This window comes from Mus pahari, chromosome 2, assembly GCF_900095145.1.
Source record: "Mus pahari chromosome 2, PAHARI_EIJ_v1.1, whole genome shotgun sequence".
In the NCBI taxonomy this organism is placed as follows: domain Eukaryota; kingdom Metazoa; phylum Chordata; class Mammalia; order Rodentia; family Muridae; genus Mus; species Mus pahari.
Genome location: NC_034591.1, coordinates 94,529,492 through 94,548,277, shown reverse-complemented (window position 1 = coordinate 94,548,277; position 18,786 = coordinate 94,529,492). Strand labels below are relative to the sequence as shown.

At 39.0% G+C, this 18,786-nt stretch overlaps 1 protein-coding gene across 2 annotated transcripts in view; it reads left to right on the top strand.

The window, feature by feature from the left end:
* The window catches only part of Ctnna2 (catenin alpha 2), a 1,093,074-nt gene that overhangs the window by 1,003,791 nt on the left and 70,497 nt on the right, over positions 1-18,786 (top strand). For both annotated transcript variants that reach the window (XM_021190430.1, XM_021190425.1), the window contains exon 14: positions 15,160-15,311. In XM_021190430.1, the coding sequence (XP_021046089.1) occupies positions 15,160-15,311 (152 nt within the window). The remainder of the gene's footprint in view (positions 1-15,159; positions 15,312-18,786) is intronic.

Genomic DNA, 18,786 nt, shown 5'->3' with positions numbered 1-18,786 from the left:
CTTCTTCTTCTTCTCCTTCTTCTTCTCTCTCTCTCTCTCTCTCTCTCTCTCTCTCTCTCTCTCTCTCTCTCTCCCTTTCTTTGTCTTTACTACCCTCTTAACTCTCCTCCCCGTGCCCTAAATAAACTTTATTTTATACTTTGTATGGCTGGTTCCTCAGGCAGAAGGGATGCATCAGCCTGGGCCCACAGAGGCACTTCCTTACCCCACACCTTACAACTTATCCACTTTTTGTTTGCTTGTTTGTTTGTTTGTTTTTAGAGACAGGGTTTCTCTGTATAGCCCTGGCTGTCCTGGAACTCACTTTGTATACTAGGCTGGCCTCGAACTCAGAAATCTGCCTGCCTGCCTCTGCCTCCTGAGTGCTGGGATTAAAGGTGTGCACCACCACCAACCAGCTTCCTCCTTATCTTTTTATAAAAACGCAACATGCTGCCCAAGTGTAGTCTTCCCATGAAGCCTGGTTTATTTACTAGAAGGATACTTTTAGAGAAAGCTGCCACCCAGAATTCTTATAGACAAAAGGTCTATAGACATTGCCAAGTATCCTAGGGTGGGGCTAGATTGGGTAAAAAAATATTTATTATGAGCCAAGGTAGCTGCAAATATCCCCTAACAGATACAAATATAAACAGGGTATAAAGAAATATTTCACTGTAGACATAAGCTATGAGAAGTGTTGCAGCATGGGTTATGTGGGAAAGAGGTTTTATTCAAGGAAAGAGTTTTCAGAAGGCTTTGACCAAACTGGATATGACTAGAAGAAATGTTCACAAGTGTGGATCATTTATGCATAGCGATGTATGCAGGGTACTTGGGTGTAGGGAGAGTCCCACCATGCTACCAGACTGCTTTCACTAAGTGCCTAGGAAATGGAGAGGTACCCTATGAGCGACAGACTCATCTGCAGCTTATTTTCCACAAATCATTTCCCTTCCTTAGCAGTGCCAATGTTTTTGACTTAAGAGTAATTTCTGTGTTATTATGAACACTGAGTTAAATTTAAGAAAATAATTTTGTGGATTCTAGTACGGTAAAGTTGCAGGGGTTCATTACATCGAAAATTTACCTATTTCTGATGAAAGTAATGTGGGTTGATGGAAGCACAGTAACAGAGAGCTGCAGCAGGCCCATTAAATACTTAAATGGCATATTTCCTGGCCCCAGTCAATAAAACCTGAATTAAAACAAATTGCCAACAGCTTGGCAGTGCGTGCATGGCTGACCAGACTCATCTTCTGACTTCCCATTTCCAAAGGCAGGCTGATGTGGGAGGCATAGGGGCTACAAGTGCGCCCCGTATTTACTAGCGTATTTACTTATAAGCAGGGTAGCTCCTTCCTCACTAGTCAGATTATTTAAAAATGTCACTTTTGTAAAACTGAGAGCTCATGCAAGTGTTTGGGGACATGTAGGGAACATGTGTGTAATAGGATTGAGAGAGTAGAGAAAGCTTTGGGAGTCCCTGGATGATTCTTGTTCTGAGAGGAGGTATGAAAGAGACGGAGACAGAGACAGAGGAGGCATGGAGGCAGAGAGAGAAAGAGAGATTGACTAATTGAGAAAAAAAAACCTGTTATTTTGTTTGTTTTGCTTTTGTTATTCTTTTTCTTCTCATTTTAAGGAGCCAAGCCAGGGCCTTGTGCACAGTGGCAAGTGCTGCATTGCTGATCTATTTCTGTCTCTTGAATCCCCACAGAATGAATGATCATTCATTCTATTTTATTGATGACATTGGATAAAAGATTAAACTTCTATTATTTTGGATAATATGCATGATAGAGTAATGGCATGATATGATTCCATGTTTTATAATCTACATTTAAATAGTAGATGGGGGCAATAGGCAGAGGAAGGGGATGAGGAGGAGGGGGCAAGAGAAGGTACTGTGTGTGAATATGATCAAAACACATGTGAATGTATGTAAATGCTCTGATAACCAACATTATGTATTATTAATATATGCTTAAACTTACAAAGATTTGTAACATGATTTGTGACATGATTGTATATGCTTTCAATAGAAATATAAAAGGACCAGCAAATAGCACTTAAACTAGAAATTGTATTAAAGCGTCCATTTATTTAGATGAGTTAAGGCAGTAGAGTGGATTCAGGATGGGACTTATAAAATTCAACCACCTGCTGCTTACGGACATCAACAGTAACCAAATTAGTTAAGGCTCCTGGGATAGAGTTCTCTGTGTTGCCTACTATTTTACCATTTGGGCATGGTCAATGTTATAAAGCTGGGAATAAGCACGTTGCTGTCCATGCCTTCTGAATTTGTGTAGTCAGCATGACCAATCCTTGCTAAATCTTCTGTTTAAACCTTCTTCCCCTTCTGGATGAGAGCCTCATTTTTCTCCCAGCAAAATACATCCACATGTCTCCCACTATTGTCCCTGGAATGTTCTGTATTTCCTCCTCCTCAACATCTGTTTATTATATCCTTTATTGAATGTATCCTTTAATATCTAATTCTAGTCTCAGATAGAAACAACAAATAACTTTATCAGTGCCTTTACATTAAGAATGTGTTCTTCAGGATACAGGGTACACTTAGACTACATTCAGTTCAGAAAGGCTACTTTTCATATGCTTATTCAGTCTTTGTGATGGGCTGATCATATTAGTACTCATAACTCTATCTATCTATCTATCTATCTATCTATCTATCTATCTATCTATCTATCTACCTTTCTATCATCTATATCTCTACCTATATCTCTATATCTCTGTCATATGCATATATATTTGATGTAAATATACAAATATATATATATATATATATATATATATATATATATATATATATGTGTGTGTGTGTGTGTGTGTGTGTGTGTATGGCTATTGAACTTCTTTTGTGTGGAGGAGATTATACCGACTAGCACTCAAAGCCTCACAGCTCCAAATTCTCAGATCTAGATTTTGTTTCCTTTTACTTTCTTCATATCCATGGAAAGCAGTCTTACTGGTTTTTTAGACACATTTATTGGGATTATGTTTTATTTTATTTTTTTTAACTTATTTTATTAGATATTTTCTTCATTTACATTTGGTCTCCCAACCAAAAAAAGCCCAGGACCAGATTGGTTTAGTGCAGAGTTCTATCAGACCTCCAAAGAAGACCTAATTCCAATACGCCTCAAACTATTCCACAAAATAGAAATAGAAGGTACTCTACCCAATTCGTTCTATGAAGCCACAATTACTCTGATTCCTAAACCACACAAAGATCCAACAAAGAAAGAAAGGGATTATGTTTTACAATTGAACAGATTTAGATGACCTGCCTTATCTTTGAAGCTGGATTTTAGAAGGAAGAGTACAAAAGGAGATCAAGTTCAGAATAAGTCGGTGGGGTATCTTATTGGAAAGGCAGAAATGGTAGAGAAGACCATTAAATTCTCTATCAATGACCTTCAAATTGGGTTATGAAAGTAATGGATTTCAACAGAAGCTATTATGACCGACATTGCTCAGCCTAGACATCCTAATATATTTTAAATTTATTTTAACATAACCCTTACTACTAATGTAAAGCACTTAATTCTCTCCTGAAAGGTCAAAATGATGGTGATGTGGAGTAAATGTGTTACTTGCAGGTAGTTTTAGTATTTGTGATGGTGAGAAGAAATATGGAAGGAAGACATTTCAATCACTAGGTAACATATTTCCCAAATGATAGATGCCTTCAAGTTGTACATGCTGCAGAGATTTGACTCATAGCTGTTTTTTGCCTTTCAAACATACTTTGTGCAAACACATGCACAAGAATGTACACACCACAGCACCGTGGGTTAGGTCAGAGGACCACTTGCAGAAGTTGGTTCTCTTTCCACTGTGAGCATCCTGAGGTGGATGCTCCCTCATCTCACTGCTCCATTGGGTTTTTTTATATATAAAATTTATTATGTTATCTTGAAAGTAAATATTGGATTCATTTTTATATACATGTGTGTGTATGTTGGTATATATGTACATATGCTATGTGTGTACAGGAGCTCACAGAGGCCAGAAGACATACCTGATTCCCTGGAACCAGAGTTATAGATAGTTGAGAGCCATCTTGCAGGTGCAATGAACTGAATCTAGATTCAGAGCAAGAACAATAAATGCCATTACCTGCTATGCCATAGTTCCTGCCCCTGAATGTGGGATTCCTAATGCAGAGAGAGAAAAAAAAAAACTTACATATTATACCAACCACTCCCAGCATTACACTCTCCCTTTCAGGATTGAATAAAGGCAGGTGACTTCTGCCTCTAAAGAGGAAAGCTATACTGTAGGAGAGAAACCACATATTTGTGAACCCAAGAGCTTATAGAGTAGTCTCTTTACCGATGTCCACTATTCTCCTTAGGCTTGGGGGAAATGTTTGACCTTCAGTTTAAACAAATTCCCTTTAGGTAAGAAGATTATTAAGACTCTCCCTCAAAGAAGTCTGTAGCTTGGCATTTAGTTTTCCCTGTGAAGTATTTGTTAATGTGTATCTCTTGGGAAAATGAGTCTGATAGCTCTGTCCAGGTTATTTCACTGTATGGGAATACAGTCAAGTTACTCTTTGGACCAGGTTACAGATAATTTTTGCCTAGAAGTTCCTCCAAATATTTTTCTCTTATTTGCTTAGTCATTCACTTTAAGTTCTGCTATGATTCATATGCATCTGCTGGCTCAGCAGAGGGGTGGAAGGGCCACCTCAGAAAATACAACTTAAGAAAATAAAAACTACAATGTAACCTCATGTCAAGGTTCTGGGCATGCACATGGAGATGTGGTAATATCAACCAGGAAGACACACACACACACACACAGTTGTACATTCCTGTGCTATGAATTCATTGTTGTCTGTGAGTACTTCACTAGCACTCATGGAATAAAGAACACAAAAGCCAAGGTGTCAATTTCTAGATTTGTGTGAACCACAGTATGGTCTCAGAGCCCTGGGGTTCTGGGCATGCTGCTTTGTCATTTCAAAGGTACCCAGGAACAAGGTCTGTGGTTATGCCTGTGAAGGAAGAGAGGGGATTGCGAATGTTGTCACACACTGGGTTGGGAACCAGCATGTATTTATTCCCTAAACTGAAGCAGTGATATGACACTTCACACATATTCTCTCAAGAGGTAAGATGCTATGGCGGGAACATGAACTTGACAGGAAGAGAAAGGAAACGATGCTGAGAGTTGCTCATTGGGAGGCAGAGAGTTGAGCATTGCTGGAGACCTTGTGAAAGAGTTTTGACTAGGAAAGCTGGAAAGCAGTAAATGTACCCAGGGGGCTTGAGATAGCTCATGTGCATAAGAAATGCTATTTGTTATGGTCAAATAACATCCCCTCCTGGTTTGCTTTTCTATCGCACTTGCCAACTTATGTTGCGGATACCCTCCTTTTCTGTGAAGTTCAAACCCTCTATCACATCAGCCAGTTCCAATTCCATTTGTCCCATGAGCATCAATCATTAATTTGACTCCTTTATAATGCCTGACATTTCAAACTCCCTAATTTATGCATTTGTTTATTTTATAATAAATGTATACACATGTTTTTCCTGTCCTCTCTCTATCCTCTGCACATCTATCTACCTGTGTACATGTATTAATTTTAATCAAATTTTAACCCCTTGAGATCTAAAACCATCTGTTTATCTCCCGCAGGTTGCATGGGAGTTGAAACTCAAAATTGCTTATTGATATAAACTAAAACCAGAGTAAAACATCGCTTGATTTTGGAGATGTTTTATCTTTTCTTTTAAAATTACATATTTAATGATCAAAATCAGAATCTTTAAAATCATGCGTAAGAAATTCTCAGCAAGTGTTTCACTGCATCTTAATGCAATCTAAGTATTTAAACCCCACAGATGCCAAATTAAACTGTGTTTATCAAGCTAGGTTTTGACGAACACTGTAAGCTAAATAAGGCTTTGCATTCAACTCTTTATTCATTCCTCAAGGTTCAGAATTAAATGTGCCATCCTTCCTCCTGGAGTTATAAACCATTTGTGATTATTTTTGAAATGCTTATTTTAAACTATACGAAAACCTTCCAAGCAAGCAGCTTCTTTCCTTGGGGAAAGGAATTTGTGTCTAGACAAGAGCAGATGGACGCGCCCTGATTCTCTCAGGGTAGTCATCGTGAATGGAATTTAGAATTACTTTTTTTTGTGTGTGGTTTTCTTCTTCTAGGCAGTCCTTTTTCATCTTTTATCAAACAATTCGGCTCATGGGTTATGTATGGCCTTCTGGATCTCGGATTTGGTTTTGATGTTTGAAATGTACATTATAATTTTCTAAACATGAATGTATGAAAATGGCAGCCGTTAGGAACTCCCACTGAGAGAACAGATGACTGGCACTGATGAAAGAAAGCCCAAAGAGGATGGGGTGATGGAGGACTGGCTCGGCTGGTGACTGTGGTTATCTGGAAAGGTAAAAATAGTTGATGAATATTTGCGAGGGAATGAGGAATAGACTCAGTTGGGAAACTTTTGCTCATGATTCTGAATGCTGATACTAGGTGTCTTCCAGGGAGGGGGGGGAAGAGAGATGGAGGGAGGGAAGGAAGGAGAGAGAGAGAGACAGAGACAGAGACAAAGACAGAGACACAGAGAGAAAGAGACAGAGAGAAAGAGACAGAGACAGACAGAGACAGACAGAGAGACAGAGACAGAGACAGACAGATACAGAGACACAGAGAGAGACAGGCAGAGAGAGAAGCGCCACAGCGCAGCTAGGGTACCATTCCTGTTAGCAGAGGAAGTCTGCTTGTTTATATATTTATTATTTGGAGACAAGGTCTCACTATGTATTCTTGGCTAGCCTGGGACTCTCTTCTATGTTATCGTGTCTAGGCTGGCTTTGAACTCAGCCGCGCATCTGCTTCTGCCTCCAGGGTGCTGAGATTAAAAATTTGTGCCACACCTGGTAGTAAAGTACTGAATTAGACAAGGTACTTTAGTCTTGTTTCCACATTGCCTCTACCACATGTTTAAAAACATTACTTATAAGTAATCAATAGTTAAAGTCTATCAATTAAAATATAGCATGTAACTAAAGTGATATAAGTTAGAGATAGGTAGAAATGATTTTACATGAATGTCAGATCAAATGAGAAGCTTTTCCTGGACATGATATTTTGTTTGTGCTGAAGGAACTGTGTGAATCCTTCTTTTGTGTTTTGTAAGTCATCACTTTTTTTTTTCTAAAAGTAAACACTGGAACATTCTTTCTCTCATGGATCTGATGAGGCCATAACCAAACACGATATATAGTATTTGTCCTTGGCGATCAAGATAAGACAGAAAGCTAGGAAGGAATGGTTTTACAGTGTCTGGAGGTAGATTTATAGGAGACTCCTTATTAAAAATGAGCATCCACAGGGTGACACTGGTCCAAGAGAAGAAAAAGAGTAGCAATATTTGAGACAGCTCAATTTTTAAGATAAACTATGCCAGCTCCAGTGTTCAGATTGCTCACTCAGTGGCGTGCTCCTTCTGGGCCATGTCATCATCCTCTACCAAGGCTGCTTTTTGTTGGTGGTAAATCCTTGCAGATTGATCTTCAAGTCCTATGCAGCGGGTTCTAAGAGTATAAGCCTTTGGTCAGCAGGATGAAATGGGATGTGGTTGGGTAGACAGATGCAGGATTTTAGTGTGAAGACAACTAGGAGAACCATTCAGTGTGAATTGTTTTTATGTCAAGTCCATGGATATCACTTCTCCTACATCCTAGTTTGGCTAAGTGCCTCCATATCTGATTTATAGTCATAGATTTGATGTTCTTTTACCACCTTGAACTCATACAGTCAAGTAACCATTCTGCTTCAGTCTTGTCTTTTGAATTTATTTCTAAACTCAATACAATTTTTAAAAGGCATTATCCCAATTAACAGAAATTTTATTTTATTTTTATATTTGAGTTGTGAGTGTATGTGTGTTCCAAATGCATACATGTGTCCACAGAGACAAGAAAAGTGCTCACATACCCTTGATCTGGTGTTACAGGTAGTTGTGAGCTACCTGACAGAGGTGTTAGACAGAGGAAGTTTTTTTTAACTTCCTCCCCAATTTATTAATTATCTGTCCAGTCTCTGTTATTTCAGTTTGGTACCAACTGAAGTCCATGTTAGTTCAGAAACAAATATCAGGATTATTGAGGAAAAAATTGTTTGGAATAGATAAATACCCCCTGAATCCAGATTAATTGTAGCTGCTGCAATTAACAACAACAACAACAACCAAGTAGCATGTCCTGATAGCTGCTATTTACTAATAGTTTCCCTTTAGGCAAAGCATATGCTATATTCACTAGCTATTACTATGTAATATATCAACCCAAATTTAGTAGCTTTGTACTATGATTACAGTGTCCTAGTATCTGTCATAGTATCTGTCATTGTGGAATTTCAGTAGCTTTGTTGAGGCCAGCTCTCCTGAATCTCTGAGGAGCCTGAAGCCAAGGTGTTGCCATTGCTGTCAGTTCATGAAGTGATCAGAAAGAGGAGCTCATGGCTTGCCGAGCCCCTAGATTTGTGCTTCACTTGAGGCTTCACACTGTTACACCTATTAAGCGCAGGCATTTCTACGTACTTCACCATTGTAGCCTATTCCAAATTGGCTCATTTCTTTATTAGGGTATCTATTGTGATAAAACACCATGACCAAAGCAATTGGTGGTGAAAAGAATGTATTTTATCTTACACTTCCACATCACAGTCTATCATTGAAGGAAGTATAGGCAGGGACCTGGTGGCAGGATCTGATGCAGAAGCCATGGAGAAAGAGTATTTTCTGAATTACTCATATAGCTTACACAGTCTGCATTTTTTCACTAACAAAGGCCATCTTCCCAGAGTGAGACCACTGTCAATGGGTTGGACCCTTGCCTGTCAATTAGCCATCAAGAAAATGCCCTATACACTTGCCTATAGTTAATCTGATGGAGACATTTTTTTCCTCTTCCCAGATAACTTTATCCTGTATCAGTTGACAAAAATCTATGTAGCTGGGGCAGTCACCAGACAACCTCTGACTTTATTCAGAAAAATCACCCTAACTAACAAGAAAGGGAAGTAAGATGAACATTCACTTCTTTGATTTTATTTCAGAAGCTCTGCACTATCTCCTTTGTTATATTCTGTTGGTTAGATTAGTGTTAGTGGTTCCGGCCCATGTTCAAGTTTGAGAGACAGAAACATTAAGAGAGGATGTTGGGAGGGGGCTTCTTAGATCCTGTCTGACCATACATACACATGGTAAGTGAATGTGGGTGCAAGGCACAATGATGAATAACATGATTGAGATATGGTATCATGTATGTAAAAAATCGAATAAACATGAACTATATGGCAACATATAAGGATCTGCTTTCTTTGTGACATGATCACTAAAACACAAAAGATACATCAACTAAAGACAGAGTCTGGTGGTGTGTGGTCAGAAGGGATGAAAAAATTAGCAGAGCTAGACGGAGCAAGCAAAGGCTAAGATTGGCTTAAAATGGTTTGAAAAGAAGTTTTTAGTAGAAGAGAATAGACAGAATGCAGAAATAAAACTTGTAAGCAATTAAAAAGTCACAATGTGTATGTTAAGTGAGGAAAACTCTATTATCATTTATAGGAAAAATTACATTTTCCTTGGTGTAGAGATTAAGAACTAATTATGTCGACTATAGGAAAGCCTACATAGCCAATCATCATGAAAGGTGCAACCGACTGAAGTATGCAGAGTCCGACCTAGAGGTCAAAGGTCCCGAACCCGGAAGGACCTGTAGTCTTCAAGTAACTTGGCCCTCCATGAGTCCATCTCTGATGGCAGAAGGGACCATCTATACTCAGTGGAACTCGTCGGTCTGTAACTGCATGGACCCATAAACAAAAAAACAAACAAACACCAAACCAACCCATAAAGAAAACACTATTCAGGAGGGATGTTTATAGATCTAATCATTTCGCCTGATTGTAATCAGCAGTAGGTGTCAGTATCAATGTTCTTAAAAGAATTCTGAACTCATGAGTTTGAAAACTATCTTTGTTGGCCAAGGTCAGGGCTTCCTCTGAAAGTTTTCCAAGGAACAGGGTTAGGAAGAGCTTAACTAATGTCATGGGTAACCACCTGGTATACATTTTCTCTAACTTTTAACCTAAGTTAAGGGTATTTATCGACAGACCACAGGTGTGGTTTGTGTTCATACTTCTACACAGGTAATAACTTTGAATAATCTTTTGCGCATGGCTGTCAGGATCCCCGTTCATACTGTTCATACTGTAGTGCAGCTTATCACTCCTGTAAACAGAATCACCCTGTGCTTTGAAACGTCAGCTCTTGGAGCATCCTGGGAAGATTCATTTCTAAAGTCCTCACCCATGGTTTAGATTTTAACCAGCCTGGGAATAGAATGACCTTGATTTTTATATGCAATATGAACTTCCATTTCATTCCTCTTAGAAGGTCATTATTTGGCAGCCTGGTATGCAATGTGCATGCAAAAGTGTTGCTAGAATGTAACTTTACTGTTAACTTTGATCACCCTTTCAGGGCACAGCTATTAAGAACAGTTCAGCATGCTGATAAATAATTGCAAAGTGGTGTCTACATTTTTGGGTGCAATTCACAAAGAAAAAAGCTTCTAATTATATAAACCTACATCAGCAACTCTGTTGATATATGGAGTGAGAATCACAAAGGCAGTGTTAATCCTTGTCCTAATTAGATAGAAGTGAGGCTAGCGTCACTTCTGACTTTTTTTTTTTTTTTTTAATCTCAATATTACTTCTCAGATGAGGACATGTTTTATACATTATCAGGATGTTCAAAGAATCCATAGTTAGTCTGAGAACTCCAGGTCCAGCTATCATGGATCATTGTTCCATTAAGCCCTTGCTTTCCTGACTTAGGACTTTAGATAAAGCAGGAAGAACGTAAGTTAGGAGGGAGGAATAGTGTTAAAGACGGAGTTATGCTGATGAGAAATAGCAACTGGCCCAGCCCTGAGTGAATAAACTTAGGAACAGAGCACAGAGAAAGTAGTTCTGCTCTCTCCCAAACCATTTGAATCTTAGAAAATTGATTTTCCTAAAAGTTCCTATTTCTTCCTTCTCTGAGGATGCTAGGGCCAGCAACTTGGTCATTCACCCCAGTTATCTACCAGCTAAGTCTCAGAAGAGGCATTGCTTTTTCCATGTAGGTCCAAGTAAAGCAGCCTTCCAAAGAGTCTTCCTCATTAAAAGGCGTGCCTTTACCGGGCACAGTGGCACACACCTTTAATCCCAGCACTCAGGAGGCAGAGGCAGGTGGATTTCTGAGTTCGAGGCCAGACTGGTCTACAAAGTGAGTTCCAGGACAGCCAGGGCTACACAGAGTAACCCTGTCTCGAAAAAAAACAAAAAAGAAAAAAGAAGGCGTGCCTTTCTGTTACATCATGTATGTGTTTCCAGGGCAGACAATTCAGCTTTAGATAACCAGTTTGGGAGCTCTTCCATGGGGAAAACTATTTCTTCCACTCTTGGTATTCATTTTTTGTGTGGGTTGAATTCTTGTGCCCTTTCCCTTCACCACCAAGTATGTCTGCTGTTGTTGAATTTTTCACTTCATGTTTAAGTAGCATGAGCTCCCTTAAACATTTAGTGAGATGTTTTGAGTATAGCTTCTGAAATAACTAGGTTTACTTATGTATTTTGGAATAGGTAACCCCCATCTCTCTCTCTCTCTCTCTCTCTCTCTCTCTCTCTCTCTCTCCATGTGTGAGTATGTGTGTGTGGCGGTGAGTGTAAAATTCAAAAATTAATAAAGAAGAGGGCAGAGGCTCTGAATTTGAAAAAAGAGAAGGATGGATACATGGAAGGGTTTGAAGGGAGAAAAGGGAAGGGGAAAATGATGTAATCTCAAAATATACAATAAATAATTTTTTTTTCAAAGTAGCCCCTTACATTTTAATGTTTTTATGCTTTGTTTCCCTTGGGTCTAAACTTAGCCAGATCAAGTCTTCTCATCCCTTCATTTCTTTTTCGCTTCCATTATTTCTTAAGGATAACTTTGCACAGATGAAAAAAAAAAAGACTATTTTTTTCTTGCCTCTGTTAGACTCAGAAATGGTATTCATGAAAACAGAGATGTGTTTGTGGAGGCGCAGTCTGAGTAGCAGGCATTACCTAGCTCACCCATTTAGCTGACATTTATTAATATGGAGAGCTGTACAATGGTTCATTCACAATTTCTCAGCAACTTCCTCACTTTAATAACATGATCAGACTGCTTCATATTATGCTGTGTCCCATAAAATAGAATTTTATTTTTTCAGAGTCTTACAGACTAACTTTAATTCCTTTAAAAATGTTTGAACTAGAAAAAGATCTAGAAACAGAACAGAACAGAGGTTAATATACCAGATACTGTCTTTTCCGCCTTAAAGGGAAACATTGAATTGAAGACAGAATATAGCTTTTCAGAGCATGCATGAGACACAGAAATGCACGCATGTGTAAATAGTGTGCTATATTCTTTTGTGCATGCTTTTATTATCTCACAATTGATTATCTTGATTATTTTTCTTTTCCCACAAAGCTTTAACTTTAGGACTTTATTACATTAGCTGTCTGTTTATTTACCTGTTTTGGTCCATTTGTACTACACAGATGCAGTGCCCATGGACCTAGAAAAAGCATCTCATGGTAGTTACTCCTGATAGCAGAATAAGTTTGGTCGGAGCCATCAGGATTAGTCTGAGTTGTGGCCTATTAACAAGATCCCATGAGAGCAATTATTTTCCATTTTAGTTTTTGTATAAGTTCTGCTACTCAATTCTTAGATCACTTCATATAAAAAGACACAGCCATAAACATAAAAGTCCCAAAAGAGATTCCATATGACTCCAGGGTATGACTGACCAGCTAGCCTACTCTGCGTTTCCATAGAATTTGATATTTGGCTATGCCCTAAATTATGACCCATCCACCTATTTGGGAGTCAAATGTGTCATTTTATCATACTTCATGGAAGTGGTAGCCAAGATGATATATTTTTAGTCCCAGCTACAGTTTATTGCTGTCCACATTTTCGTAGGACTATCATGCTTTAAATTTTTTGTCCATTCTAATTGGATGAAATGGTATATAACCTCTATCCTTTCAATTAATGATGTCAAAAACATATGACTGTGTAATTTATCAGTACATGCAACAGCATATATGTGGAGGTTAGAGGCCAGCTTGCAAGAGTGGCTTTTCTCCTCTCACCATGTAGGTTTTGGGGATTAAACCCAAATCTTATCAAGCCAGGCATCAGGTACCATTTCTTACTAAGTAATATTATCATCCTGACAGTGAGGGAAATTTTATACATCTGAGTGCTACTAGTAGCTGCATATAAATCTGTAAAATCATTGACTACATGAACATGCCAGTTTAACCATCAAATAAAGTGCAATTAGTGTAACTCGGAACTTTCTGCTGAAGAAAGAAAGTTATGATTTTATTTAAGTTAAACACCCAATTCTAAATGCCAAATACATACAAAAAGATTCTTATACTCTAGGAGGTCAATTTCAATTATCTATATTTTAAGTTCTATAAAAAAAAGTTCATCCTTAACACAAAGGGATAATTGGAAGAGCACAGGTTCATGTATTGGTTTTGGGGAATAATGGTTTCTAGAATTTTATGTGAGTTGACATGGAATAATTACACAATTTATGAGGCATAGTGTGATGCTCTGATACATATATGCATTTCTTATTGATCTAATGAGCATAATTAGAATGCCAGTCACTTCAGTTTCAATTCATAGTTATAGCAATATAGCTAAATAGCCTCAGAATTCTTTCCATGTCAATGCAGCTTAATGGTTACATGGAAATCTCAGGTGGTATAGGGCACTAATCCTCATGATTCACCTGGGAAAGGAAACTTGTCCAACTCACAACTTTAGTTTTGATAGTTATTATAGAAAGAATATTTATGCCTCCTTGCCCCCATCTCTCCTCCCCCCGCCCCCCAAAAAATCACTTGACTTTTTCTGTAGAAGTGCAAGTCTCTAGGAATTATGTACCTCAGATATTCTTACCCTAGAGAGGCATTGAGCAGCTCTCACACCAGAGATTAAAATGAATGTCACAGTATGCAATAGCCTAAAAATGAGCATAAAGATGAACCAGGCATGAAAACCCTGAAATGGATGCAGACCGGTGATGTTTCTGTTTTATTGCCCTTGTAAATAAAGTGAGTTGTGCTTTTAGCTTACATCTGCCATGTAAGGGCATGGGATGTTATAACAACTGAGAAAATTGAATTATGATTTTAAGGAGTAACAAAATCAACACTATTTTCCATATTCTTTACCAGAATCTCTGCAAGTATGTCAGATATCCCAGTGAGCTTGCTTTCTGCTGACCCCAGGGGCATGCATATATGCATGTGTGCCTGCCGGTGTGTGTGTGTGTGTGTTTGTGTGTGTGTGTCTGTGTGTTTACTTGTCTTGTGAGGATGCAAGAGAAGGAGGTAAGTTCCTTTTAGGAATTTATATGTGCATCCTTTTTCTTACCAAGGTGATATTGATATAATAGAACAAATGACCTTGAGCCTGTTGGTCTTTTCCTCTGCAGGTCTTTCTGCTGAGACCTTCTGTTTCCCTTTTGTTTTCTTCCATCCTCCTTCAATAGTGTCCCTTCTTCCTCTTCCTATTTCTCATTTCCTGAGTTCCCATCCAGAGGTCTACAATATGCTTATTATAATTAATTAAATGTTTGTCAATATTTTCTAAGGGCAGTGTAAGACTTACAGTTTTCTGTATATTATAATATTAACTCCTACTATCATACAGACAAAAAAAAAAAAAGCAGGCTTAGAAGGATTTCAGCAAAGTTTCATGAGCGGGAACTAGCAAAAATGAAACTCAATTCAGGCTACCATAATTGTGAAATCCTTACCCATCTGCTAACCTGCACCACCTGGGATGCTGACGTAACTTTCCTGTTTTGCAAACTATCATCTTGCAAGAAGTAACAGTTTGCTTCCTTTTGTTGTGGTAAGTGACACAAGATCACTGAATTAGACCTATTCAAAGCTGGACCAAGAGGACTCCATGAAATTTGTCTAAGGACGGGAATGAGGGACAGCAAGAAAAAAACTCTCTGATCTGCATGTTATTTTCTTTGTTTACCCAGTGATGCCACGCTTTGCCGAACAAGTTGAGGTTGCCATCGAAGCCCTGAGTGCCAACGTCCCTCAGCCCTTCGAGGAGAATGAGTTCATTGATGCCTCGCGCCTTGTGTATGATGGTGTTCGGGACATCAGAAAGGCTGTGCTGATGATCAGGGTATGTGAGACCGCTATAGCATAGAGATTTTAGAAAGACCCCAAGAAGTTCAGTGTCTTTCTCAGTTGTAATTGCTCAATGTAATCTGCGAAGATGTTTGACTCAAAGCGTATTCAGATCATGTGGGCTTAATTACCTATAAATGGATAAATGAGTATTTTTTATTTTGCTTTTTTAATTGGATTTTTTAAATTTACATTTCAAATGTTATCCCCTTTCCAGGTCCCCTCTCCCGCTTCCCCCCATGAAACCCCCACCTCAGCCTCTCTGAGGGTGCTCACCCCCCCCCCCCCCCCCACCCACCCATCCACTCCCACCCACCCATCATCTCCCACCTTCCTGCCCTGGCATTCCCCTATACTGGCGTATCGAATCCCCACAGGAACAAGGGCCTCTTCTCCCACTGATGTCCAACAAGGCCGTCCTCTGCCACATACACTGCTGGTGCCATGGGTCCCTCCATGTGTATTCTTTGCTTGGTGGTCCAGTTCTCAGGAGCTCAGGGGCAGGAGGGGGTGTCTGGCTACTAACACTGTTGTTCCCACCACCACCACCACCACCACCACCACCACCACCACCACCACCACCACCACCACGCTGCAAACTTATTCAACTCCTTCAGTCCCTCAACAACTCCTTCTTCAGGGACCTCGTGCTCAGTCCAGTGGTTGGCTGTGAGCATCTGCCTCTGTATTTGGCACATTTGTCACTCTCTGTCTCTCTTGTCACTCTTTTTTTTTTTTTTAATTTTATTTAATCTTTGCTTTTTTTCACTCTAGATTTTATACCCCTCCTGGTCCACCCTCTGACTGTTCCACATCCCACAGCTCCTCCCCCCATCCTCCCATGAGTATGTCCCCCACCCCAACTCCCAGCCCTCCAGCCCTCCTCATTCCCTGGGTCCTCGGATGAATGAGTCTTAATGAGCCCAGATCAGAAATGAATGCCCTGATAAAAGATGTTCTGGCTCCTTCTTGCATATTTCTGTAAGTTTCATATGATTTAGTAGAATCCCTGCTATTTTCCATTTCTGTCCCTCACAGACACTGTCTTCACACTAGGATTGCCAGCAAATCATGAGTTGTTAGAGAGTGAAGCATGTGCAGCTTCTTGTGTTAATATAGCACCAACACAATGAGTTTATCATGCATAAACCTAGGTAGTCTTGGGTGAAAGCTCCTACCATCACAGACCTCCCTAGCTTTCCCCACATTTCTGTCAAGAAGGTGTGAGCTTTCATAAACATTGCCTAAATGGTAAACTGTACTATAAACCTAGAAGTTCCACATTGGTTTAAAAGTAATCTAGATCATTTGTCATGTGTTCTATCCATCCAAAGTATGCCTTAGTTTGTCTCTATGACCCCTAGCTTACTTCATACAATTTAGCTGCTCTATAATATCCCACTGCAGGTTTATCTTTAGTTTTTGATGTCTTACCTTACTAACCCCTTAATACAGAACTGTTCAAGCAATTTCATTAGAAATGATTCTCTTCCTTGAAACAAACTGCTCACAGAGTAGAATAATTGAGATCAAATATGTAACAGTAATAGAATTAAAGCTGAGAGATGAGCTTTTGTTGTGTTGCATCCCAAGGGAACAATGACCAATATAATTTTAATGAGATTCTTATTTATTATTTATATTTGAATACATGTACTGTACTAAATGAAGGATTGAACAGGTAGCTAGGTGGTTAGTGCTCATAGACAATATGGGTTCAGTGTCAAGCACCCACAGTTTGTGCTTAACAAAGGCCTGTTAACTCCAGTTTCAAGTGACTTGATTCCCTCTTTTGGCCTCTCCACACACTACATACAAGTGGTATACATAGAGTTGAGCAGGCACAAGTCCATAGTCATACATAAAAGTTATAGTTTTTATAAATGTAGCCAATAAAATTAATTATAACATTTTCCTTAGAAAAATGTATCCACGATGTTACCATTTTGGCATACTCTGAGAGCATTATTTAAAGTACCCAGTATCTTTACAGAGCTATGGCTGGGATAACTAGAACCTCCTTAGCCACAATCTCCACCTGTTTCTGGAACTCACTAATGAAATAAGTTTAAAAAGACTATAACATCAAGAAAATTCTATCATGTCATATTATTTATACTTAAACACATAGATTTTTTTCAGTTTGGACTTAGGGATCTTGATTACATTGTCTTTTTAGTTTACCCATTTTATAACTGTGACACCCTGATCATTGTTCAAGACTTGGGTAACTGTTTTTCCCCCATATTTACATTTAACAATAATGACCCCCTTCTCAGAACACCTATAATAATTTTGCTTGGGGAGAGTAATTCTCTCACTGTGCCTTTCCCCACTGTGGGCGTCTTTAGATTGTAACATTTTTAAATAGATGCCAGGGATGCCTTTGGTTGCCGTTACCCTTGCCCCCAATTAGGTTATATTGTTTGGCACATCTTGAGAGAGAGAAGGAGGGAGTGAGGGTGGGGTGAAAGTAGGAAAGGAGAGGGAGGGAGGGAGGGGGAGAGAGAGAGAGAGAGAGAGAGAGAGAGAGAGAGAGAGAGAGAGAGAGAGAGAGAGAGAGAGAGAGAGAGAGAGAGATTGTTCAAACTCAGAAGATAGAAAATGACAGAAAGAAAAAAGTTAAGGGAATCAGAGTAGGGAGGAAAAGGGGAGTAAGCTTTTTAAGTCATTTCTCCATTCTGTGCTAACTTGTGAAATAAGGTAAGAGACCATGAGAGTTATATTTGCCAAGGATTCTGCACTAATCCCCACTATAATTCCCTGACATAGTCCCTCTTTTGCCATTTTTCTGCTTTGTTAGCCTTCATATTTCTTGTGACAACCATTTATCTGGGAGTCTAAGGAGGTTTATAGCCATCATTCAGTTTTTCACTCCTAAGCCATCAAAAATCCACAGTTTTATATAAAATGCCATATCGTCATCACAGACTGTACCATTCCCCATCTCAACATTAAAAAAAAAAAAATGCTGAAAATTTAGCAATAGAAAAACGTACCGTTGATGTATACTTGTTTTTTAAGCTCCTTATCTATCTAGCACCAAAATGGCTTTCTTTGTATTTAAGTAATTTCACGGCTTCATTTTTTAGTATAATTATTAAATCTATAGGACTTAGATAATTCTGTTGTGCAAGGAAAGAATGATTGGGACGGGGACTTTTCCTGACAGCTGACATGACTATGTAACTTCTTACAAAAGTGCTAATTATGCTTTACCAGAAGACAAAGAAGGAGGAGGAGGAGGAGGAGGAGGAGGAGGAGGAGGAGACGGAGAAGAAGAAGAAGAAGAAGAAACCACATTTATACTCATTTAAAAAGTCATACCTGTAGGAAGGACCATGATGGATGGAATTCTCCATCACCTTGCCTCTCAGCAATGAATACATATTTAATGGAGCTGTTGGTGTCTGTGAGCTCCAGGCTAGTTCCATGCAGCCCCAGATGTATACAAAGTTTGTGTGTCCCAG